We start from the raw sequence: 24,476 nt of genomic DNA, 5'->3' as shown, positions 1-24,476 counted from the left end.
GGACCACACAATTGTGCATTTGCCAGGATTGTTTTAATATGTTCGGTAAACCATGCAACCTTGCGCCGAGATTCGGGCTAAAAATTCAATGTCTCCGACGCAAAACTGGGCTTATAGCCTCACACAGAAGATCGTCGCTACCAGGAGAGCTGCAACCACTCCACAGCTTTACATAGGCGTCTCCTGAACCATTGTAAGCACACAATTTTGGCTAGTTGAGTTTACACTCCCTTCTTTTCTAACCTGCAAATATATATACATATATATATATATATATATATATGTATATATATTTATATATATTTATATATCTAGATTTCAAGTTCCTCCCGAGTCCGGTCACTGACCTATGACCCCGTTGTCAAGACGCTGCATGGCGAAGTGGTGGACTCCTGTGTGCCGCGTCGCGGCCGTAGGTCCACGTGCCCCGGACTCCTTTTCCAGCGGTCACGAAGCTGTGCAGGCGTTATGCATCGTGCACTTCATCAATGCTCGTGGCCTCACTTAACGTCATTCATGGCGAAGGTAATGGCTGGTCAAATCTCCGCTAGGAAGTTGGATTGCACTCAGACACGTTATATCACGAGCCCAAGTTAACGATGCATGTCAGGAATAGAGCAGAGGCCATTTAGAGACTCGATCACGTCGGCTGGGTCTTGGAAACCGCCCGAACCGCCCGAAGTGGTGAAGACCGTCCACAATTTGTGAGCACATTGTGCTGTAGGGGGAACCCAGTCACGCCCCTGACGTGACCAAAGTTGACCAAACTTGACCAAAAGTTGTTCTAAGCCGTCGGCGACCAAGGTCATAGAATGCTATGAAATGACCTTAGGCTACCTCATGCTCTTCTCGGAAACGAATGGTGGCACACTGTAACGCACCGGCTATGTTTCATGTCATGGCGTACATCAGTTTTACTGGCGTAACATTACGCAGAGGCACGGAAGGTGGCTTGACCTCGTTTGACGCAAAGCGATAAACGAGCCGTGAGTTACTTACACACGTGGCCACCGCCATATGTTTGGACGCAGGCTCTGGCCCGTCCGGTGTGGAAGGGGCGAGGCTGGGCCGTGCCATCCCACGCGCGCCACCGGAGACGGCGGGACCGCCGGGGCCGGGGCGGTGGGAGGGGCGGCGGGACCCCGCGCGCCACCGGAGGCGGCGGGACCGCCGGGGCCGGGGCGGTGGGAGGGGCGGCGGGACCCCGTGCACCACCGGAGGCGGCGGGAGCGGCGAGGCCGGGGCGGTGGGGAGGGGCGGCGGGACCCCGCGCACCACCGGAGACGGCGGGAGCGGCGAGGCCGAGGCGGTGGGAGGGGCGGCGGGACCCCGCGCGCCACCGGAGGCGGCGGGACCGCCGGGGCCGGGGCGGTGGGGAGAGGCGGCGGGACCCCGCGCGCCACTGGAGGCGGCGGGGCCGCCGAGGCCGAGGCGGTGGGAGGGGCGGTCGGCTCCCCGCGCGCCGCGCTGACTCTAGATCCGGTGATGAGCAAAGCATGGAATTACACTCAGTCCGCTCCTCGCACGCTGCGCTGCGCTGCGCCGCGAGCGCAGCTGACACAGCTTCGCTGCTCTACAACTTCGCCAGAAACCATCAAACGCGATTTCACGACTACATAATGTATTATTCACACTGCGTTTACACGTCAGGCGGAGAGCAGGCATCCGGGACCAGTGGCCGGGCTCCAGCGGGCATTTGGCACGGGAAGTCGTCCCATGGCCGCCGTCCGAGGCGACGGACGGCGGCGGACGGCGTACGCCGGCGGCTGGCCTGCGCAGAAGCAGCAGCGCCGGGGCCGTCGGCCGGCGCGGGGTGCGGCCGCGCTCGCCGACAGGGCATTAATCGTTCCGACGCGATCGTCCCGAAAGAAGAAGAGGCGTCGAAAGGCTGGTCGTGTGCGCTCACAAAACGGGCGCGGGCAGCACATTCGGCCAATCGACGAGGCAGGTGTTAGCCTTCGCGTCGCCAAAAGGGAAGCTTGTTAGCAAAGTCTTATACTTGAAAAACCAAGTTCTGTTTTCAACTCACGAACAGTCCAGTATGGGTTGAAATTTAACTCTAAAATTGGCAGTCAATTTATGAAGTCTGCAGGCGTCATCAGGACGGGCTATCTGCTTAATTGCATAGTACTTCGTTTAATTGGTTTTAACATGTTACACGAGTTCTTGGCGTACGCCAAACTGCTTAGGGCAGCAGGCTTTCAGACCAAAATTAGATGCTAATGTTAATAGAGCAGCGTACGAACGCGGTTGCCGATACCATACCGGCAACATGCAGGCACTTCCAAGATGATGTCTCGTCCGAACGACAGATTTTAATTGTTTCATTTTGCCCCAAAACAAATATTCAAAATTAAAACGTACCGACGTATTCGAACGCAAAAAATAATACAGCTGTCCTGTATCTCAAATGGAAGTGGATGGCCACTGAGAACTGTGTCACATGTTGCACAAGGCCACAGGTCTGATGCAAGAGTCAATGCAAATTGGCATATACAAAATTCGTCATTGGCATACAAAAGCTCATCATAACTCTCCCACAGCGCCGCAATGCGCCATCATAGTCCGGAGCCGGCCAAAATAGACGGGTGAGCTTACCAAGGCGGCGGCTTGGAGAGCCTCAATCACAATATAATTATATGAAACACGTGTCTGACGGATCCTTGTCTCGCTTTGGCGCATGTCACGACCCACCCGCGCATCACACGGTGTTTTGACACGGGCCGTGGGAAACTCGGCACAGGGCATACCACGTGGTGCTTGTACTGTCGCCCAACAAAACATAGCTTGTGCAGAAGTCATCCAAATAAATACACCGGGCGGAGCCCGGCTTTCGTTGGCTACGTCGCCACATCGCGCTGGCCGACAGAGCGCAGCATCATGGGCTGTGCCGCTGCGGCCGCCCCCGCCCAGCTGCCGCGGGAGAGAGACGGTCCCGCCCAGCTGCCGCGGGAGAGAGACGGTCCCACCCAGCTGCCGCGGGAGAGAGACGGTCCCGCCCAGCTGCCGCGGGAGAGAGACGGTCCCGCCCAGCTGCCGCGGGGGAGAGACGGTTCCGCCCAGCTGTCCCTCGGTCTGCCGGGCAGGCACCATGCTGTACGCAGCTGTGTCGGCTATCTGAATGTGGAATGGTGTGAAGACCTCTCGTGCCCAGCGGCTTTCATCGGTTTTGACAGATGACAGACGAAGCACCCTTGAACCATTGACCGTCGCTGGTTACACATCATTATTTCAGCATATGTCCCGGCGGATAGATACACAGTTCGGCTGTCTGCGCGGTCGGCTGGCCAGGAGGCCGCCCTCAGAGCAGTGTGTGCCGACTCCGACACCGCCTGCCAGCCTTGAGCGCCTCAGCGTAGGAGCGCTCTAGCAGTCGCAGCTTGGCCACTTCCTCCGACGGCCGTGATAGGTGTGGGAACTCCTCCGGCGCGCCACCTGGCGGCGCCTCCGCAACGCCATCTGCACACGCGGCCTCGCGCGCCTTCAACCGCTCGAACTCCTCCGTGTAGGAGAAAGTCCGTGGGCCGCCGAGCATCGCCCCGGCCGGCAGGGCGCCGCTCCCGTGGGGTTCCGCAGGGCCTGCGTGTGGTTCCGCGGGAGGCGCAGCGTCGAGCGACGCAGGCGGCGGCGGCGGCGGCGGCGGCGCTTCCAGCGGCGCCGCCGCGACGCAGACCTCGCGCGGCACCGCTTCGGTCGGCGCCACCACCACAGGCTTCTTTAGCACCTGGAAGATCTCCTGGAACAGCTGTTTGTACTGGGGCGTGTGCTGGAACAGGGCAGTGACCTTACGCGGCGCTGGCGGCGGCGGCGGCGCGGCTAGCTCGGCCGTCGGCAGCTCCGGGGTCTGCGTGGCGCGCGAAACGGTCCGGCTCTCGGCGCTGCTACCCTCCGAGAAGCCCGACGACGAGGCCTCGCCGTCCGAGGCGACCGCCAGCAGCATCAGCGAGTCGGGGCCGGAGTCGCGCAGCGGCGGGGCCGGCCCGGCGTCCAGCGAGGCGCGCCGGCGCTCGGCGCTCGCCGACAGCTGCAGCTCCTGCAGCAGCGACAGCGAGCCCGGCTGGTCGGGCGTGGCCGGCCGCGCCTGCCGCGCCGACAGCAGGCACTCGTACTTGTCCATCTCGTCCAGCAGCACCCGGTAGTGGGCGTCCAGGTCGCTGATGAGGGACGCCGGCGCCGAGCCCAGCTCGTCGGCGGCGCCGGCCGAACCGGCCGAGCCGGCCGAGCCGTCGGCCACCGGCCACCGGACGGCACCCTGTCGGCACACATCACACCCGTGACGTCACAAGTCATGCCCATGGCGTCACACGTCACACTCGTGACGTCACATACACCCGGCCGTCCTCTGCCGCCAGCGACGTGGAAGCAGACCAACAGCTGTCGGCTAGATGACCAGAATGGAAGGTCACAATCAGTGTATGGCGCGTTTACGTTACCGAACAGTTAATGGGGTTATAAACAGAAATGTTTACGTTCCAGAGAGGCATTCTTGTTCGTTGGACGGACCCGTCAGTGATGGGGTCTGCTGGCGGCGGCTCCATCGCGCTGCGGCGGTCCGCCCGTCCGGCTGCTCACCTGGTCTCCCCAAACAGAGCGAGCGGGGGCGGGCTCGACAACCAGCGACGCTGCTGCCATCTGTGGCGAGGTGCTGCAGGCTCGTGGCGAGCACTGGCGCAGGAACGGGACTCAGCCTGCCAGAGTGAGAGGCCGAGTCAGCAGCCAGCGGCGGCTCGCGGCCGGCCGGCTGCCGGCCGGCTGGAGCCGATGCAGTCGCCTCGCACGCGCCGTGGGACGGCGCAGCTGGCTCCTCGGCGGCCGGCGTCGCTCGCCTCGCCGCTGTATCATGACGCATTGCTTTACATCTGTCCCAACAATCGACTACAGTGTATGCAGCGATAATGACCACGGAAGCTCTCAGGACAACACATATTTGAACTAAGCAATTTTTCCTTGCCGCATCGCATTATCTCATTAGGGTGTAACGGCACAAATCGGAATCGCACCACACCCCTGCCCCTTTTGTGTTTACTACGCGCATGATGCCATTCAGTGACTCGAGGTCGTGGTCACGCCATCGTTTAATTTGCCGCTGCATTTCACAGCAAACAGAGGTTCTCGCAAGCCGCCTCATCCTTACAGAGAAATTTAGCTCTGACAGTTGGCATGAGTGAAAAGCGGCCCCAACAAAAAAGCAAGCTACAGACGAAGATTGGGTACTAAAAGAGCGTTACGAATCCCAACAGGTAGTTGGTCACACCTCTGTTCCTCCAAGGCGTGCACCTCTTCTGCCAGCGTGTGCAGCTTGACACTGCGCTCCCGTAGTGCTGCCATCTCTTGACGAAGCTCTGAACACTCCTGGACAAAGATACGGAGGGCCGCAGTTAGACGCAACCACAGTGAATAGAACATTGCCACAAAGACCGCCATTGCTGACTTCCGAAAGGCATTCTCGTATCGGCATTATCATCACCAGCTCATCACTAGCAGAAGATGAAAATACAGGGTGAGATCCTCTTCTGGTTGCACATAACAGATCCCGGAATTAGTCATCTATTAAAACGTACCATCACCCACTGCTCCAACGACTATATAATACATAGCATGCATCAAGCAGGCGGTGGAGCAGCGACTAGTCTGGACACGAGCCACGGCGACAGCGGGCTGAAGACGGACGGCAAGGGATGTAGACAGGACACGATCATGGTTACCGCAGTTGTGGGTACGACCCTCACACGCCTGGGCCAGGCGTGGCTCACGTCGCCTGCGGGTCTGGGCACGGCACGGCACGGCACACGGCACACGGCGCGGCACGACACGACACGGCACGGCACGGCACGGCACGTGCCAGGACGCCGTATCGCCTGGCAACCGGACGGTCCTCTCTCAATGCCGAGGAGATGACGCGCCGCCTAATCAGGGAAGATCAAATAAACATCTGACTCACACGCTATGCCAGCGGCGGCAGCTGTCGTAAGGCCCTCACGCCACAGCGGCGGGCGCCAGCGTGCTGTGCTGTGCGGCTGCGTCCTTACCTCGTGCGAGGCGGCGAGCTCAGCCTCCGCGCACTGGCGGCGCTCGCGCTCCACGCGCTCCCGGTCACGGCACTCGCTCATCTGGCGCTCCAACAGAGCGACGCGCTCCACCAGCTCGTCGGCGCGACTCTGGAGAGGAGCGGGCCGCCGGTCACGCCTCATCCACAGCACCCCAGCGTGGAGCAGGCCGTCCACAGCACTTCAGTGCGAAGTGCGCACTGCAACTGTTGCCAGCTGTTGCCCGACGGAAAGCGAAATGACACACTGATCAAGATCAGCTAACAGCCACTTTTTCGCGTGTCTTGGGGTTTCGTTGGACATGAACCCAAACCGTGCAACGAGGTTTACGCTAGCATTGACTCTGGAGCACACTACGCCGCTCACAAACCGGGCGCCTCGGGTGGGCGACCGCTGAAGGCGTAGGTGACACGACGGCCGAGAGATGTCGCCCTACCTGACTTTGGCTGTCGCGCCTGGCCGGCGGCGTCCGCTGCTGCTCCGCCAGGCAGGCTGCCCGCCTGGTCCGTTCGGCGGCGCGGAGTTCGTCCACCAGGCCCTGCAGCTCCGAGGCACGCGCCTCCAGACATTCCACCGACTGGCACAGACTGAAACACGGTCGGAGCAGTCAGGGACCGCCGACATCGGAAACATTTCACCGACTAGCAGACTGAAACGGGCTCCGGGAAGCGCATATGCTCCTCAAACTATAACGCCGGACGCTCCACCGACTCGTGTGTACTGAAACCCATCTGTCCACCTGGAAAAGATGCCATCATCGAGCGAGGCTTCTTGTAGTTCAGCAAGAACACCCGACAGCGGGCGCAGCCGACGAGCGCCGCTGGTCGTCCGCGTGCCGTCAGCCCCGTGACCCGACAGACAGCCAACGGCCGACCCGGTCAGCTCCGTGACCCGACGGGCAGCCTCCGGCCGACCTGGTCACCTCCGTTAGGCATGGCGGAAGTCCGCCACCTCCGGTGTCGGAGCGCATGGCTGGGCTGGGCACGGCGCCGCCACCCTGTTCCCACGCCGGTAGCGCCGGAGACGTGACCTTTGGCGGCTCGCCAGAGGGCCGAGGACCAGTTCCCAGGGCCGGTCGAGCGCTCTGATGCGGTAGAGCCCGGCACACTGCCGCAGTTCGGACGGACGGGCTCTGCACACTGGCGACACGGCGGGGCGCACGACACGGCCGGACAGCCGACAAACACCGGCAGCTGCTTCGCGGACAGCGGACAGCTGGAAGTCTCGCGGTGGAGACGGTGTAAGACGGTTTAATCTGTTTCGTGTGTCCAGTACTGTCTCTCCATGCCATGCAATACGGCTGACCCGGACCAGCACCATCCGACAGTGACCTCTCACACGCCTGACCCGGTCACCGGACCAGCACCATCCGACAGTGACCTCTTATACGGCTGACCCGGCCACCGGACCAGCACCATCCGACAGTGACCTCTCACACGCCTGACCCGGTCACCGGACCAGCACCATCCGACAGTGCCCTATCACACGGCTGATCCGGCTACCGGGTCAGCTGCCGCAGAATGCTGGAGATGTGGACGCCTCCGTAAGCAGGAGAGAGCGAGGCGAACACGCCGCTGACCGCAGTGGATCGCAATGACACCGAGCCCGGCGTCTTCATGCTATGCACTGGTCAGCTTGCCCCGAGTCTCTGCCCCGGCACGCCGGCGCCGGCTTCGCTAGCCTGTGTCGCGGCACCGGCATGGTCGCCCCGGGGCAGGGTGCAGCCCAGCTTCAGCCGGCCGGCAGCCCAGCTTCAGCCGGCTGGCTCTGCTGTTTACACAACCGGTAAACTGGTGGCGGCGCCAGTGTTGACCTCATCAAACTACACAAAAACGCCCGCTGGAACGCTGCGAGCTGTCTGGGCAAGGTGGCGGCGGCTCAGCTTTTGGTAGCAAACGGACGGGTAAAGCCAAATATTTGGAGCCAGTGTGTTTTCAAGCCCCGTTCACACCGCAAAGAGGCTCACGCCGTGGCGTGGGGTCTACCTGGGATGTTGTTGGAGCTGTTGCTAGGCATGACCAGCTTGTGGAGCGGCATGGCGCTACTTTGTAATGGGGTTGAAAATAACTGACCTCGCTCACATCTCAGATTGGTGTTGCCAGCAAGGAACAGCCAAGCTAGAGGCGGCTTCTCAGGATCCGATTTCTTTTGACATTTTTTCGCCATAGATGACTCCAGACAGAAAGCCAGTAACCAGCGTGATGCGTCATCACGGCACTACGGGCTTCTCCCTCGAGACTGGGCCCCGTCACTAGGCGACATAATCTGCTCAATGTGACTGGGCCCTGTTGTGCCAAGAGTTGAGCGAAACGTGATTTTGTGCAGCAAAGTGTTTGGGACGTTGAAATTTCTGGCCGAGAGTTTCCATTCCATTTAATTTATTCCATTCCATTCCATTCCATTCCATTCGGCACTGCGCTTTCGCCAGCTCGGTTTAAGACACGACATTGCTATCAGAATAATGGGTAACGAAAAACATTAAAAAAACAATGAGTAATACCGTGCCTGACATTTGTCTGCGGTGACTACCGGCTGCGGCTGCTAGTGCGTCACCTGACCTTTACGCGGCGACACCGAAACTGGGAGCTGACCACAAGCCGGCGCTTTGTGCATACGCCGTTGGCAGCTGGCACAGAACAAGGAGGCTGCCATGAGCTGGGGGCACAGGGGCGTGGGCCCCCGGACCGACGAGCTATTCAGGGCATAGTTTAGAAAACATGGCGTCAGAGGATGTTTCTAAGTGGTCATGCTGCCAGGCACTATTCATGAAGGAGAGTAAGTTTGCGAGGTCATTCCAAGCAGCGTCGTGGGACCCCGGATACCCATATCGAGCCCAACACCAGACGCTGGGTGCTACACGCTAGACCACGCCTGGATCTCCTGTACAATGTGTCAGCGATGTCAGCAGGGCCGCCCACTTCCGCTGATAACAAGCATGCTGGAATACGTGTCTGATGACGTGGCGTCTGACCAATACTCAAGACTAAAAACGCTCAGCAGGACGTTATGAGCAATCGGTCTGTCCCGGCGGTGACCTGCTGGGTGCAGTTATCAGCTGGTCTGTCCCGGCGGTGTCCTGGTGCGGTTAGTTGCCTGTCCAGTGGTATGCTCCCAGTGGTGTCCTGCTGGGCGCGGTTATCAGTTGGCCTGTCCCAGTGGTGTCCTGCTGGGTGCGGTTATCAGTTGGCCTGTCCCAGTGGTGTCCTGCTGGGTGCGGTTATCAGTTGGTCTGTCCCGGCGGTGACCTGCTGTGTGCGGTTATCAGTTGGCCCGTCCCAGTGGTGTCCTGCTGGGCGCGGTTATCAGTTGGCCTGTCCCAGTGGTGTCCTGCTGGGTGCGGTTATCAGTTGGCCTGTCCCAGTGGTGTCCTGCTGGGTGCGGTTATCAGTTGGCCCGTCCCAGTGGTGTCCTGCTGGGCGCGGTTATCAGTTGGCCTGTCCCAGTGGTGTCCTGCTGGGTGCGGTTGTCAGTTGGTCTGTCCCGGCGGTGTCCTGCTGGGTGAGGTTATGACCCGTCCCTCAGTCGGGCCCGCCTCCACGTCACGTGTCAGGTGGGCACGGAAGCCGCCGACGGGTCGGCTGGGCTGGCGTGGGCCGCCGTGTCAAAGGTCAGCTGGCGCATGGCTCCCCCGCCAGCATTTACGGTAGGCAGACCATCGGGCACGAGACATGCTCACTTGTCTGACCTTCAGCCTTTCTGTCCCTTCTGTTTGTTCTTTGAGCCACGAAAATGATTTGTATCGTGTGTGACGGAGGTGAAAAGACATACTCGACGACACCCTGGGCCGGGCGAGACGGGAACGGAAGGGGGGGGGGGGGGGCTCACCTGCGGATACGCTTCTTGTCCTGGCTGAGTTCGTCCTGCAGTCGCTGGTTGGTGACCTCCAGCTCCTGTATGCTGACCTCCAGCTGCTCATACACCCGCAGACGTGAGTCATTGACCTCTCGCAGCGCAGTCGACTGTTTGCTCAGGTACTGAGGACACACAGACAGCGCAGCCACGTCAGGGGATGCGTCACCGGGTGTCGGCCCCGCCCACCCAGCCGCTCCGGCGCATCCAGCTCGGCCAACGAAGCGTCCGCACACGTGCCGGGCACCTCCATACGTGCTGCACTTCCCGGCAGGCATTTTAACCAGGCTCAGCTGCGCCCAACTGTTAACAGCAGTAAATTCTTCATTCCGTGAGCTGTGCACACTGATGTGAATGTTAAACTGACGGGAGGTTGTTCTAACCAGCCGACAGAAGTTACTGAAGTCAAAGCCCTGGTTGACGGGTGATATGCCGGGCCCATAATACTGAGGACGTAGGTTGCAAGTTTCAGAATGTGTGCGGCACCCAGCTGGACCAGCACGCATCGTGCTGGTTTGCCAAGGCCCGACAATGCGGAAGGGCAGCTGGAGACTGCCCAGGGAGTCGGCCCAGCACCAGGCCGGGTCGCAGCAGTGTGCATAGGACGCGAAAAAAGAATGACCGACTATTCCGTCAAAGTAGAGGAAGTCGAAAAAAGGATGGCCGACTGTCCCGCCAAAGTACAGGGAAATCGAAAAAGAATGACCGACTGTCCCGTCAAAGTACAGGGAAGTAAAGCTACCTAAGCATGGGCATTCTGTTTAAAAATTGACTCATTTAGACATTAGAGATCTGGAAAATATTTAAAAGATAACAACACGACAACTGCTCAGCCTTGCTCCAACCATGCAGGCAGGCATGCGCTCCAAGGACGAATTTTGGCGCGGCTGCTAGGAAAACAAACGACTGGAGAACATACATATGTTACGAGAGCCCTAATTGGCTGTCAGCACTGCCGCAGTGAGTAAACTACTTTACGAAGCGTAACATGGGACAATTTTACCCCATCCTGTTAGCTAAATGGGGCGTATTGGGGATCATGACATGCTGGTCGTCGCCCTCGTGAAAGCTTGCTCTCTTTGTCGGGAAAATACGTCACCTTAGGTGAAATCGAACCCACGTGGTAGTGTGCATGCCTCGAACTCACGTTCACGCTCCGTCTCACCCCCTCCTGACCCTCTTTCTCCCCTCTCTCTCTCTCTCACTCCTCCGTACGGGTCCGCCTCTCTCCGGTTTTGCCTCACTCTTCTATTCCTCTCTCACTAGTCCCCTCTTCCCACCGACTCTTTACTAGTCGCAGCAAAGGAGGTTGCTTCAAATACTTCACAAGTGTTCCTACATCCAACGGGTCAGCCAAGGACGCCAGACGGTGGAAAACCGCCCCGCGAGTCCGGCTGAAGGCGGACAACAGCGTCCCCACGATGGTGAACTGTGGCCGAGCGTCGGGCTCGCCGCCGGTGACAGACTGGCCAGTAACGGCCGGCGCGAACCACACAACACATCGTCAGCTGGCGGGTGACAGGCGAAGACGGAGCGACTGAAGCCGCGCCGTTGCGGTGCCACAGTGACGTCACAGCGACGTCCAGCTGACAGATTCGGAGCGCCTGCCGACGGACGCGACAGAGACTCCCGCACCGCACGCCGGGCGGCCTTGCGACTCGACGGACGCGACGGACACTCCCGCACCGGGCGCCGAGCCGGCCTTGCGGCCCGCCGCGCCGGCGCGGCCTCGCCGCCGCCGGCAGCCCTGAGACCGCCGCCGCAGATTTTCCCGCGCGCGCGCGCGATGAACGAGAAGCATGTGACACGGAGCGGGAAACTGCCAGCGACGCCGGCACGGGGCACCCGGATGTGCCCGGCCCATTCCACCCAGCGGGCCCGCCGCTCGGGGGAGTGCGTAACCTCCTGACGGTGTGCCACCCGGACCACACGTGATACCGAGACACCCCGCAGATACCAACGACTCAGGCGATAGCGTCTATAACGCTTACAATGTCACGTCTCGCAAGGCGCCCTCGCTCTGACACACAAAGCACCTGGTCTCCCACCTCTGAAGCGTTACAATATGCATACATCTCCCGCCTTTGCGCGGTTATAATACACTTCGGTCTCTTGGCTGTGTAAGGTGAGGTATTTCGACACGACCAATTATGCTAGACCTAATGAAACATTAGTATATAGTGCCTTAAACGCATCAAATTCTGCACAACACTCAACGATACAGGACAGACACTTAAATGTTTTGTTCAGAGTGCTGCAGAGTAAGGATATGAGGTCTATGCAGCGTTTCAACACAGTCGTGGGACTTTCGGGCGCACCGGCCGCGCGGTCTCATAGCTCCAACAGGCCCGTACGTCACGGTCCCGCGGCATCCTGCCCGGCACACATGTACCCGCCGGGTCCGGTACGGTACGGTACAGTACCTCGATCTCCTGGCCCTGGTCGTCGATGACTGTCTGCTGCTGCTTGAGTCCCGTCTCCAGCTCCTTGTTTCTCTCCAGCAGCGTCTTGCCGAGCTCGGCAGCTAGCTGCAGGTCTGCGGACAGAGAGGGCAGCGTCCGTCAGACGGACGGCACCGCACATCTACAGACAGGGAGGGCAGGGTCCGCCAGACGGACGGCACCGCACATCTACAGAGAGGCCAGCGGCCGTCAGACGGACGGCACCCCCGCCAGCACAGCCCCGCACATCTACAGACAGGGAGGGCAGCGTCCGTCAGACGGACGGCGCCGCACATCTACAGACAGGGAGGGCAGGGTCCGCCAGACGGACGGCACCGCACATCTACAGAGAGAGGGCAGCGGCCGTCAGACGGACGGCACCGCCGCCAGCACAGCCCCGCACATCTACAGACAGGGAGGGCAGCGTCCGTCAGACGGACGGCGCCGCCGCCAGCACAGCCCCGCACGTTTACAGACAGGGGGCAGCGTCCGTCAGACGGACAGCCCCGTACATCTACAGCCAGGGGGGCAGCGTCCGTCAGACAGATGGCACCGCCGCCAGCACAGCCCCGCACATCTACAGACAGGGAGGGCAGCTCCGTCAAGGACGGCGCCGCCGCCAGCACAGCCCGCACGTTTACAGACAGGGGCAGCGTCCGTCAGACGGACAGCCCCGTACATCTACAGCCAGGGGGGCAGCGTCCGTCAGACAGATGGCACCGCCGCCAGCACAGCCCCGCACATCTACAGACAGGGAGGGCAGCGGCCGTCAGACGGACGGCACCGCCGCCAGCACAGCCCCGCACATCTACAGAGAGAGAGAGAGAGAGAGAGAGAGGGCAGCGGCCGTCAGACGGACGGCACCGCCGCCAGCACAGCCCCGCGTATCTCTCACCAACTTTCAACGCGGGCATCAGAATGGCAGACGACGCCTCGCGTCGCGCAGGGCTGGCCGCATGGTTACAGCACAGCCGCCACTGTGAGTGGTGGTGTCGACATCCCCATCAGTCCACGGCAATCCCGGGCCACATTAACCGCTAGCATCATGAAATAGAACGCGAAAAACCCCGGACAAAAATGATGCGCTTCCATAACAGATTGCGTTTACGTTCTTTCAACATGCCGGAAAAATGAAAAGTGTACATTTGTTTTGCTCTGTTGTTATTCTCAAAAGCCTTCAAGCTCTGGCCTTAAATATGCTATGAGCCCCTGACCTGCGCATTGCCCCTCCGGGATGGCCGCGGTGCCGCCCAGCAGTAGACACGGCTACCGTCAAACACATGCGCATACCCCGACTGGACCAACTCCTGGCCTCGGTCGGGGAATGGGAGCGCCGCTCATCATCTACAGACGATGGATCATCTGCAAGGACTTATAAGCAAATCATATATACATATATATATATATATATATATATATATATATATATATATATATAACATTCTGCCATAACAACATTCTGCCATAAAAAACCAACATTCTGCCATAAGGCGTTTCAGTTTCATTTGAACCTACCTCAGTCTGGACAACCCGTTCCTTCCACGCGCTATCGTAAAATTAGTAATCGACGCGTATGCATTGGTTGTCGAAAAGCACCGCCTGGACATTTCTTAAACACCTTTTGTAGATTATCATTGGGTGCTAACGTTGAGCCCTCTTTAATGTGTGAAGTTCCCAGCATATCAATCCACTTTTTCTCCCTAGGCATCGCATATGTCACATTTCGCCCAATAAACTTCCCACGTAAGTGGTGGGGCGGGGGTTGAGAGTCGGCGCCTCTCTCGCCGCCCATGGGTGGTGGGACGGAGGCCGAGGGAAGACACCCCTCTGGCCGCCCGCGGGTGGTGGGATGGGGTCGAGGGAGGGCACCCCTCTCGCCGCGCGCGGGTGGTGGGACAGGGTCGAGGGAGGGCGCCCCTCTCGCCGCCCGCTGCTGGCGTCGACCGCCAGCGGCCGCCTGATGTTCAGATGTCCGTTCACATGGCGTCCGTGCAGCCAGGGCGCTAATAGCCAAACAGCGTGGGCAAAGATAGTGCAAATGCGCCGCCGCAGGCCAAACGGTGGCCTTGTGAGCGATGGTGGCGGCGAGGACAAGCACGAAGTGCACATGTCCGCTCGCATTACTCGGCTCCCGCGCCGGCGGCTCGGTCTCACCTCCACCGCCGCTTCCCCGCACCCCTCCCGCGCTTCATTTCCATTTCGTGCACTGCTGCCGCGCAGTTTGCAGCTTGGCTGGTCGCGCCGGCAGCTTTCATCAGTGGCTGGAGGTCGCCTCCCACCAGCACGGGAGCTTGATGCCCGCCGGCCAGCCCTGGGCGCCGATGCGGCGTGAAATGAGGGCCGCCGGCGCCGCGGCCGCGTGTCGCCCGTGCGAGCCGGCAGCACGGCGGCCGGGCTGCGGCTGCAGCCTGAGCCCTGCAGCCGGGCTCGGCGTGGCTGAGAAGCAGGCCGGCTGCCAGTCACGCTCCCGTCGCATGCCGCCGTCGGCAGACGGACGGCCCAGCGGCACGGCACGGCCGCGGAGCGAACGGCTCCAGCTCCCGTGGCCGGAGCTCAGGAGCAGGTCAGACTCCCGTGGCCGGAGCTCAGGGGCAGGTCAGGCTCCCGTGGCCGGAGCTCAGGGGCAGGTCAGGCTCCCGTGGCCGGAGCTCAGGGGCAGGTCAGGCTCCCACGGCCGGAGCTCAGGAGCAGGTCAGGCTCTCGCGGAGAGCCAGACCTACTACACGGTTCCGGAGCAAGAAGATCAAAGTTCATATCAGATTCCCAGCGACCGGAACCAAGGGCTGGCACGGTCATCGCGAACAGGCTCCGGAGTTCAAAAGTCGGGACTGAATGGGAGCCCCCGGGAGCGGGCCGCTGGTCCCAGCGCCGAGGCCGTGCCGTCCGGGAGCGGACGTCCGCCATCCCGGCTCAGAAGACGGCGTCGGGAGCCTAGGCGGAGGCGGAGCCGGCAGTACAGTCACGGGGCCGCCGCCCAGAGCAGCGCCCCCCGGACAAGTCCCACGGACCGCGCGTCGGCAGCGGTTGCCGCCCAGAGCAGCGCCCCCCGGACAACCCCCACAGACCGCGCGCCGGCAGCGGCTGCCGCCCACAGCAGCGCCTCCCGGACAATCCCCACAGACCGCGCGCCGGCAGCGGCTGCCGCCCAGAGCAGCGCCCCCCGGACAACCCCCACAGACCGCGCGCCGGCAGCGGCTGCCGCTCAGAAGCCCCTGCAGCGCGGGCTAGAGCACACCCACCAGGGCGATGTTCCGGAGACAGAAAACCGAGCGTGACACGCGGGACCGCTGGCACTGGTGTCGACACCGAGATGTGGTGCGTCGTAATTGGAAAATCGTCTCGGAGAATTGACGCAACGAACGACGTTACGCTACTGGCTAGCGAAATCCGATAACGGGACAGGCCGTGCCGAAGCCGCCGCTGGACCAAGTAGTGGAAAATGGCAGCATACACGCTTGAGCAATTCTGCATGCGAAAATGGGGAATCAAGCTTCCCGGATTGTGCATCAGATCACCTCTCTAGCCTCCAGATGTAACGCCTCCTCAGTAACGTTTAGCTCACGTGGCAATCCAATGTGTAGTATTGCATTGAACGCATACGGGATTGGACGATACAGAAGGTTTAATGCGCTGGCAGCTTAAAGGCAGAAAATTCCGTCCTGAATAGAAGTCGACAATACGAAGCGGTCTCCGTGACGATACACTTCCTGGGGCATATGGAGGGGGGGGGGGACAGAGACACCTGCCACGGAAGTCTCGAAGTGTCCGTGCGGTCGGCCCAATCAGCCGCGAGGACTGGCTTCGGCCGGCGCCGCCCTGGCCCCGCGCGCCGTCACGGAGCTCCGGGGTCGCGAGGACTGGCTTCGACCGGCGCCGCCCTGGCCCCGCGCGCCGTCACGGAGCTCCGGGGCGCCCAAGGCCGCCGGCGCTGGGAGCCGCAGGCCGCCAGGCGCAGGCGAGGCGTGGCGTGGTTTGCGGGAGGGTAGACGGGTCAATGGGACGCTGACCCGCGGGTCAAGAGCCCGCTGGCCCGGTCACGGACGTCTCACGAGTGCGACCGAGGTCGGTCACGGCTGACCCCAGCGTCACGAAAACGAGGCGGCGCCCGGTCGACCGAGGGGAGGGACGCGGGCGCCGACAGGTTTAGTCACCATTCCGGCGGGAGCCAGCTGACCCCTGCAGACCAGGCCTGTCACCAGAGCGGAATCGCAATAGCCGCCAACAGATGCTTCTCGTTACTCCCAACGAAAACATGAAAGAAATGAGGGATGCTGACAGCCAAGACGAACGGGCCGCTGGTCGGCCTGGGTCGATCCTCGGCGGAGGTCACGCGGCGCCCAGGGGCTCTGGCTGGCCGCGCCGACTCAGACCTTGGACCTCGGGTGTCTATCAGCGGACGTATCGAGCCCGGCGGCAGGTGAGGCGGGACGGCTGCGGCCGCCCATTGTCTCCCGCGCCGCCCCCATGTCGTCAACAGGATTTCACTCTCACAGCCCCCCCCCCCCCCCCCCCCCCGGAGCGTTGGATGGGAGCCGCGTGCCGGTGGCCGGCGTGGCGGCAACATCGGGCGGCCGACTGGCTGGTCGGTGGTCGAGTGACGGCTGCAGCAGCGTGGCGCAACAGCCCACCGGTCACCGAGACACGGCCGCCACAAAACTGCCGCAACACAGTTTTGTCAGCCGCCGGACGAAGCGGTATGATATTCCTTGCTCGCATTCGAAATGTGTTAAAAGAAGATTTCAGTGCATCGGCTTGTGCTACGGGCTGATGCATGGGAAACGAAAGCAACAGTGCGTATGCGGGTGCACAAACGAGACAGAAATCTACCTCCCATGGCCCTACGAAAGGGAAAAATGGCCAACACTGAACGAGACATTATCTGCAGCCACGGAATCAGATAAGCGCGTTAGAAGGCACGCCATATCAGTCCGCACCAACCTACTTGCTTGGGTGTAAGCGAGGCGGTAATTCCGTCCAAGGCAAGGTCAAGGGCGGAGGGTACCACGCAGCGAGCGAGGCACCACACCGCAGTCACCTCCGCCAAAATAAACACAAATTTCTGATCGATCACAACATCATCAACCCAGCAATTTGTCACAACACGATTGTTGGCATCATCCGTTCATGCACACAGTTCAGGGCCGGTCATGACGTCATGAGATTACAATAAACAATATAAAGACAATAGGAGATAGGAGGACAATATAAAGACACGCTATTCGCCACATATGCTTCTGTATGTAACCACGGTATGTTTCTATATGTAATCACGGCATGTTTCTGTATGTAATCACGGCATGTTTCTGTAGGCAATCACGACATGTTTTTGTATGTAATCGCGGTATGTTTCTGCATGTAATCATGGTGTGCTTCTGTACGTAATCACGATATGGAATAGGGCCACTGGCAACGAAGACCAACACCTAGAGTGCTCTGTTGTCACTTTCCGAAGACAGCAACGATCTATTGTTTCAGGTATTTGGCGCCTCAGAACTTCAGCCAACCTTCCCTGACCAACCCTTCTTCCTAGAGGCGGCCTTGGCGTAAATATGTAATATTTTGACACGACCACGCAAGCATGCTGAACTAATCTCCTAGCACGCGTGGGCCCGGGGAACAGCACGGCGGGTTGTAACCGACCAGGCGTACCTTTTCCCTTCGAGTTTTGCAGGCATTCCAGCTCCACAAAGTAGTCCCAAAAGTCCATGGAGCACAGCTCGAGCGAGTCGGGCGCGACGCTCGACATGGCGGCTGCGCTGGCGGCGGCGGCCGCTACCGCTCCCACCAGGCAAGCCTCCCACACACCGTCCACTCGGACGTCACATCACGGCTGATGCCGCCTCAGGCGCGTGGTGCTCGACACGTTGCCTGTGTGTCAGCACCAAACCAGCACCACCGCGCGTGTTCAGTCCTCGCCGCCGCTGGCTGACACCGAGTACGAGGCCCTCCGGCGCACACTAAGACACAGAAGTTACGCACGGGTGTCGACGGCACCGCATACGGTGGCGGACGTCAGATCCCACCTAACCGCCCCCACGCGACCGCACTCCGCCGCCGGCGCCGGCCGTATGTCGTGCGGCCGCTGTCGAGGCCGGCGACGACAGAGCCGACTGGCGGCGGGGGAGTGAACTGCGCGCCGGTCAGCAGCCGGCCGGCGGACAGCTGCTGCTGCCAGCTGGCCAGGCGGTGACGCATCGCGGCCGCCGACAGCCGCGACGACGCCGGCCGACGGCGCCGGCGGCACCGACCCAGCTCACGGCACGGTCAGACCGGGGCGGGGGCGGGGGGCGCAGGTGGGTGCGGCGTCTTGGGTAACTGGATTGCAGAGTGTTGAGCGAGTGTTACAACACTACACCCTCACACGAATTTGGCATCAGCAGCACAAAGAAACTGACATTACCGACTAAAAGGAAGCCCTAGCAATTTCCGGCGGTAAGCCTTCAGTCCCGCATATCCTGGTCGACAAAGCATCAGGTTTAAAGGGCGCGTTACCGTCGTAACGTCCCTGTGCCGGAATCGTGGTGTCCAGGGTCATATGCAGCATTAACGGGAAGAACGACGTACGGATTTTCGCTGACAATCCCATCGTAACACGCCGCACATGCATTGCGCGATATTTCTCGCATGCCTTATAAGAGCATGGTATGTGATGCAACTTTCTATTTTCACGTACCTTCCTCGATTTTTTAGGCTCGAAATTCGTTCACATGCATACCAACATTTATACCAATTGGGTGACGGGGGTACAGCGTGTGCCCTTGGTGCCCCCCTCCCCGCCCGCCCACGCACACACTTAAAATGCTTCTGGCGGTGCACAAGCATCTCATTCTATATCTTGACGATGCCGATACATGATCGTGTACGTGATGATAATGACGATGACGTATTTCTTAAGCCTGTCTCGTGTGACTATGTATGCATGCCGCAGTCGTGGGCAGTCAAAGCATTCCAGGACTAGAGCTTTGCTAAGGTTGTTGTTCTTCGGCAGAATATCTGATGTAACTGCATCCGATTTGGCAATGCATGTTATGGCGCGCAATGTTTGAGAGACGTCGCTTCGGATCTCCGCCATTTCCAAAGCACGACAATAACCAAAACCCAGGCGGCAGGCAGGCGCAGCCGGCAGCGTTACATGGCTGATGGCAGTAAATGTGCCGAACATTGTTAATGTTCCGCGCGCCGCAGCCGGCCTGCGGTTGACAGCCGTTGCTGTGGGCCGCTGGTCGCCGCCGTGACATGGCGCCCAGCTCGCGGAGTCGGTCGCCGCAGCCCGTGTGCCCCCCCCCCCCCCCCCCCCTCCCCGACAGCGCGACACCGGCTGACGCCCAGGCGGCCGGATTGGCCGCGGCCCGCCGGCCGCCGCCGAGGCGCTCGCTGATCCCATTACGTGACAGCCGGCGGCAGACGTCTGAGCCGTGGCAGGAGACAGCCGTGCAGGACCCCAAAACGGCGGCAGGTCAGTGGGACAGTGACCAACACCACGCCCGCCGCGGTATGTGGCCCGGCCGCCAGTCAGCGGCGGCTGGGACACATTCCCGCGACCGTGCCGTGTCCCGCGCTGGCTCTGTCGAGTCCCGCGCTGGCTCTGTCGAGTCCCGCGCTGGTTCTGCCATGTCCCACGCTAGTTCTGTCGTGTCCCGCGCTGGTTCTGCCATGTCCCGCGCTGGTTCTGTCGTGTCCCGCGCTGGTTCTGCCATGTCCCGCGCTGGTTCTGTCGAGTCCCGCGCTGGTTCTGTCGTGTCCCGCGCTGGCTATGCCGTGTCCCGCGCTGGCTCTGTCGAGCCCCGCGCTGGCTCTGTCGAGTCCCGCGCTGGTTCTGCCATGTCCCACGCTAGTTCTGTCGTGTCCCGCGCTGGTTCTGCCATGTCCCACGCTAGTTCTGTCGTGTCCCGCGCTGGTTCTGCCATGTCCCGCGCTGGTTCTGTCGAGTCCCGCGCTGGTCCTGTCGTGTCCCGCGCTGGCTATGCCGTGTCCCGCGCTGGCTCTGTCGAGCCCCGCGCTGGCTCTGTCGAGTCCCGCGCTGGTTCTGCCATGTCCCACGCTAGTTCTGTCGTGTCCCGCGCTGGTTCTGTCGTGTCCCGCGCTGGCTCTGTCGTGTCCCGCGCTGGTTCTGCCGTGCCCCGCGCTGGCTCTGTCGAGTCCCTCGCTGGTTCTGTCATGTCCCGCGCTGGTTCTGCCGTGTCCCGCGCTGGTTCTGCCGTGTCCCGCGCTGGTTCTGTCGTGTCTCGCGCGGGCTCTGTTAGGTCCCCCGCTTGCTCTCGCACATTTATATAACGTAGTCGCTGTTCAGCCAGTGAACCTTGACCGATACCCCGTTAGTTCCCGTGAGGGTCCTGTAGGAAATTTACGTACAAAACGCACATCAAAGCACCACAACAATTTTGTTTCGTAGAAACGCCATGAAGTAAGATAAAGCTGCACTCTTTTCCATCCTTAAATTGTTGTACCTATGAATGCTTCAAGCTCGCTTGGTGCAATCCAAGAGCATTGGCAGCGCTTCGCATGCTACCTGATGCGTATGTGTGCTGTCCGTGCGGCGCCGAATTTACCTACAATCACGATGTCCTACATATACTATGCTACCTACAATCCTTCTCCTCCCAGCGATGCTGGTAAGGTTCCGCTTCTGTTCGCGCGTGATTTTGCGCACGACTCGAATTTTGCACGTTGAGAGCACACTGCTAGACAGTTGCATGGTTCAAGCACGGCGAGTTCGAGTCAGGAAGATGTGTTCATCTCTACATATGCGTGTCATAAGTGCATGCGTCTCGAATATCTACCAAACCCGAAAAGCCATCGGCAGTCAATGACACGCTGACACCATCAGCATTCGTGTGGCGGCTTGACCCGTGACCGATGACCATGTCACCCGCCATCACGGATTGGAACGCCCGCGGGTCCCACACGGCGACAACGGCATCCAGTTACGGAAAGCAGCACTTGCCGCGTCCTCCTCGTCTCGCTCCCATTACCAGCCAAGCCCTAAGTCACTCCTTAGGAAGGATGCTCGGCTGGAAAGGAGGAAAATACCGTCTAAAGGCATACAGAGCGGGGTAGATCGCTGCGTTTGCCAGCGCACCTTGTCAAAAGGAGGGGCCTCATACGTGTCGATCTGCTATTTGGACGCAACGATGAGCCTCCCTCCAATCACGGATGACTTCACTGCGGAGACAGCACGTTTCGTTCCTTAAGCTATCGCGGGTCGAGCAGCGAGACATGACGATGCACGGAGATAAGGCCCGTGCGCCGACCCTCCTGGGACCGCTGCCCGGCGCCGAAGGAAGCAGCCCGCCGCGGCGCCACGACCCTGGCCCTGCGCGTGCCGGTCGGCGCCAGCTAGGTCACGACCACCCGCAAGCGAAGCCATGCAGCGGCTGCAGAAGCCCCGGACATTCGCAGCAGGCTTCTCGGCCGTCTCGGCGAGGGTTCAGCAAACTCAGCTGTCTCTTCTGATCGAGCGCAATCTATATTCCACGGCGGCTACCCGGCGTCACCCAAGGAGCGGCAGCTCCCCGACATCACTGGAAGATCACCAACTCCCCGGCATCACTAGACGAGCGCCAGCTCGCCGGCATCACCGGGCGAGCGGGGAGTTCCTTGGCATCACTGGATGAGCGGGGAGCTCTGGGCCTCCGAGCGACTCAGACAGCATCGCGCGGTCTGCAGAGTCGGTCCCCGCCTCCCCAGCATGACGACCCGCGCCAGCGCTGACCAGTGTACGTACTACACTAGTACCCGCCCGCGCCGACTAGTGTACGTACTACGCTAGTACGCGCCCGCACTGGCCAGTGTACGTACTACGCTAGTACGCGCCCTCGCCGACTAGTGTTCGTACCACGCTAGTACGCGCCCGCGCCGACCAGTGTACGCACTACGCTAGTACCCGCCCGCGCCGACTAGTGTTCGTACTACACTAGTACGTGCCCGCGCCGACTAGTGAACGTGCAGCGACACAGACAGGTGGGAGAGGGGCGGGGGGGGGAGGGGCAATACCACTGACAGTCAGGTCTCAGAACCTCGCGCTTGGAAAAAAAACGAACAGACTTCCTCCACGTCATCACGACAGCTGTGTGCTATCGCCACACTGTGAAAGGCCTTGACACTGAACCCACACTGAATCACCCAGCCTTGCCAAATCCCAGCCGCCGTCAATCCTTGACTCTCCTCAACACGGCATATGCTGTACATTATCCGCGCCGCCTCACGACGGCGGTGAGCGGCGCTACTCTGCGAGGGACACGCGTGTCACGCTGGCCTCCCTCCTGTGCTCTTATTCTTAATATCTGTGTACTGGGCACATGATAGTTCTTCGCCAGTTAAGCTATGCTTTTGTATTTCGGTGCACGTTGACGCCATTTTTACAGCTTGGCGTTCTGCATGTTTGAGGTAACCTGCGCATGATTTCTGGTCTCGGCCATGGCAACAGCATCCGCTATCGACTCTAGTGCCCATTAACCAATAGAGTATGTGTTTCCCACATATGGATGTGAAGCACAGACGGTATTGATACTATCGATATATCAACACCAACCCTAACACCAGCTATGGACGCTTCGGTGCTAGTTAACACCGACGGTCAGATTTGGTCGCACGACACCCGGCACCACCTGCGCAGATAGCTGGGGACATGGGAGCATACAGCCTTTCCTACAGCTGTAAACGGACGAGGACCTGACAGCAGTCGGCGCCCCAGCACCAGCCTTGACAGCAGGCGGATCTGGCAGCGTCCCAGCACCAGCCTTGACAGCAGGCGGACCCGGCAGCGCACTAGCACCAGCCTTGACGGCAGGCGGATCTACCAGCGCCCCAGCACCAGCCTTGACAGTAGGCGGATCTGGCAGCGCCCCAGCACCAGCCTTGACAGCAGGCGGATCTGGCAGCGCCCCGGCACCAGCGTTGACAGCATGCGGATCTGGCAGCCCCCGGCACCAGCCACGGACAGTGGACGGCACGCGTGCCGCCGGTGGCGGGCCGGCGCCTGCCGTCTTGCAGCGTCTCCCGGCCGGAGGGCACCTGACATAGCGTGCACGACCAGCGCCATCCCCACACGCAGAGGCAGGCAGCCCGCCGCCGACCGATACCAGCCGCCCATTACCCGACAATTAAAACCGTTAACGAGTGTCTGATGGCGTCGGCCGGCGCGGCGCGGCGTCAGCGGCTTCCGGTGGCGTGGCTCCGTTCCCAGCGGGCGGCCCGGGAGACCGGCCGATGTCGCCGGTGAATCGGGAACACGGCGGCCGGCGGGTCGGCCGGCCGCCACAGCTGACCACGCGCCGGGAATGGGCCCGGGCCGTGACAGGCCGGGCAGAGCCGGGCCGGTGCGGCGGCACGCCGGGCCGGGCCCGGTCCGGACCCGCTCCCGCCGACCTCTTCTCCAGCAGACAGAGCCGACGTAACGACCCAGAACGACACAACGGCACACCTGCCGTTGGGCTTGCCCAGCAAAAAAGCGGCTGTTAGGTTTGCCCTAATCCAGTAATTGCCGGGACGGAAGCAGGTCACTCCAGACTCCGACCTTTGACATCGATCTTAAACTAACTGCACAGAGCTGTGTATTGTGTTGATTGTGTTATAAAAAAACCTCCCGGTATGCTGTTGGACAGCACGTGCTAACGTTTCCTCTCTGTGACACGCATATCAACGTGTTGCTGCATGCCCTTCCATAGGATTTAAGGCTACAACTTTTACCAGCCGAGGCAAATGCCTACAAGGCTGCCTCCAATCCTGATATCCATGTACAAGTACCGCTGTGGTTTACGGGACAAGCCAGACGTGACAATCGACATCATTCGCGGAAGGTTGAGGCTAAAGTCCACGGCCGTGCCTAGTTCTAGACAGCCGCTGCCAGGTGCCGCTGCTGGCTGCTGTTCGCCGACCAGCCTGACCAGCCCGACCGTCGGCTCAACGGCCGGCATTTCGCCGGCCGTCCGATCCAGCAAATCGTGCGGAACACCGCCCGAGCGACACGTATCACCGCCCGGGCGACACGTATCACCGCCCGAGCGACACGTATCACCGCCCGAGCGACACGTATCACCGCCCGAGCGACACGTATCACCGCCCGAGCGACACGTATCACCGCCCGGGCGACACGCATCACCGCCCGAGCGACACGTGACACCGCCCGAGCGACGCATAA

At 60.8% G+C, this 24,476-nt stretch overlaps 1 protein-coding gene across 1 annotated transcript; it reads right to left on the bottom strand.

The window, feature by feature from the left end:
• Positions 1-1,611: 1,611 nt before the first annotated feature.
• Positions 1,612-18,391, bottom strand: LOC119095702 (actin cytoskeleton-regulatory complex protein PAN1). The gene is made up of 9 exons (XM_037218556.1): positions 17,987-18,391; positions 12,320-12,432; positions 9,873-10,021; positions 6,484-6,634; positions 6,030-6,158; positions 5,255-5,352; positions 4,573-4,688; positions 4,068-4,252; positions 1,612-3,982 (listed from the first exon to the last, which is right to left on the bottom strand). Exons 1-9 carry the CDS (start codon positions 18,081-18,083, stop codon positions 3,302-3,304), a joined length of 1,719 nt encoding a protein of 572 aa, XP_037074451.1. The 5' UTR covers positions 18,084-18,391; the 3' UTR covers positions 1,612-3,301.
• Positions 18,392-24,476: the final 6,085 nt, after the last annotated feature.

This window comes from Pollicipes pollicipes, unplaced genomic scaffold (genome assembly GCF_011947565.3).
Source record: "Pollicipes pollicipes isolate AB1234 unplaced genomic scaffold, Ppol_2.1 Scaffold_4219;HRSCAF=4965_pilon_pilon_pilon, whole genome shotgun sequence".
In the NCBI taxonomy this organism is placed as follows: Eukaryota; Metazoa; Arthropoda; class Thecostraca; order Pollicipedomorpha; family Pollicipedidae; genus Pollicipes; species Pollicipes pollicipes.
The sequence above is the reverse complement of the archived record's forward strand: the minus strand, read 5'-3'. Positions and strand labels throughout refer to the sequence as shown.

Coding starts and splice junctions, on each gene's coding strand:
- LOC119095702 (XM_037218556.1), bottom strand. CDS start 18,083: ATGTCGAGCGTCGCGCCCGACTCGCTCGAGCTGTGCTCCATGGACTTT. Junction 6,635..9,872: donor GACAAGAAGCGTATCCGCAG/GTGAGCCCCCCC, acceptor ACCGTGTTTCAG/TCTGTGCCAGTCGGTGGAAT. Junction 4,253..4,572: donor GCTCTGTTTGGGGAGACCAG/GTGAGCAGCCGG, acceptor GTGTGCCGACAG/GGTGCCGTCCGGTGGCCGGT.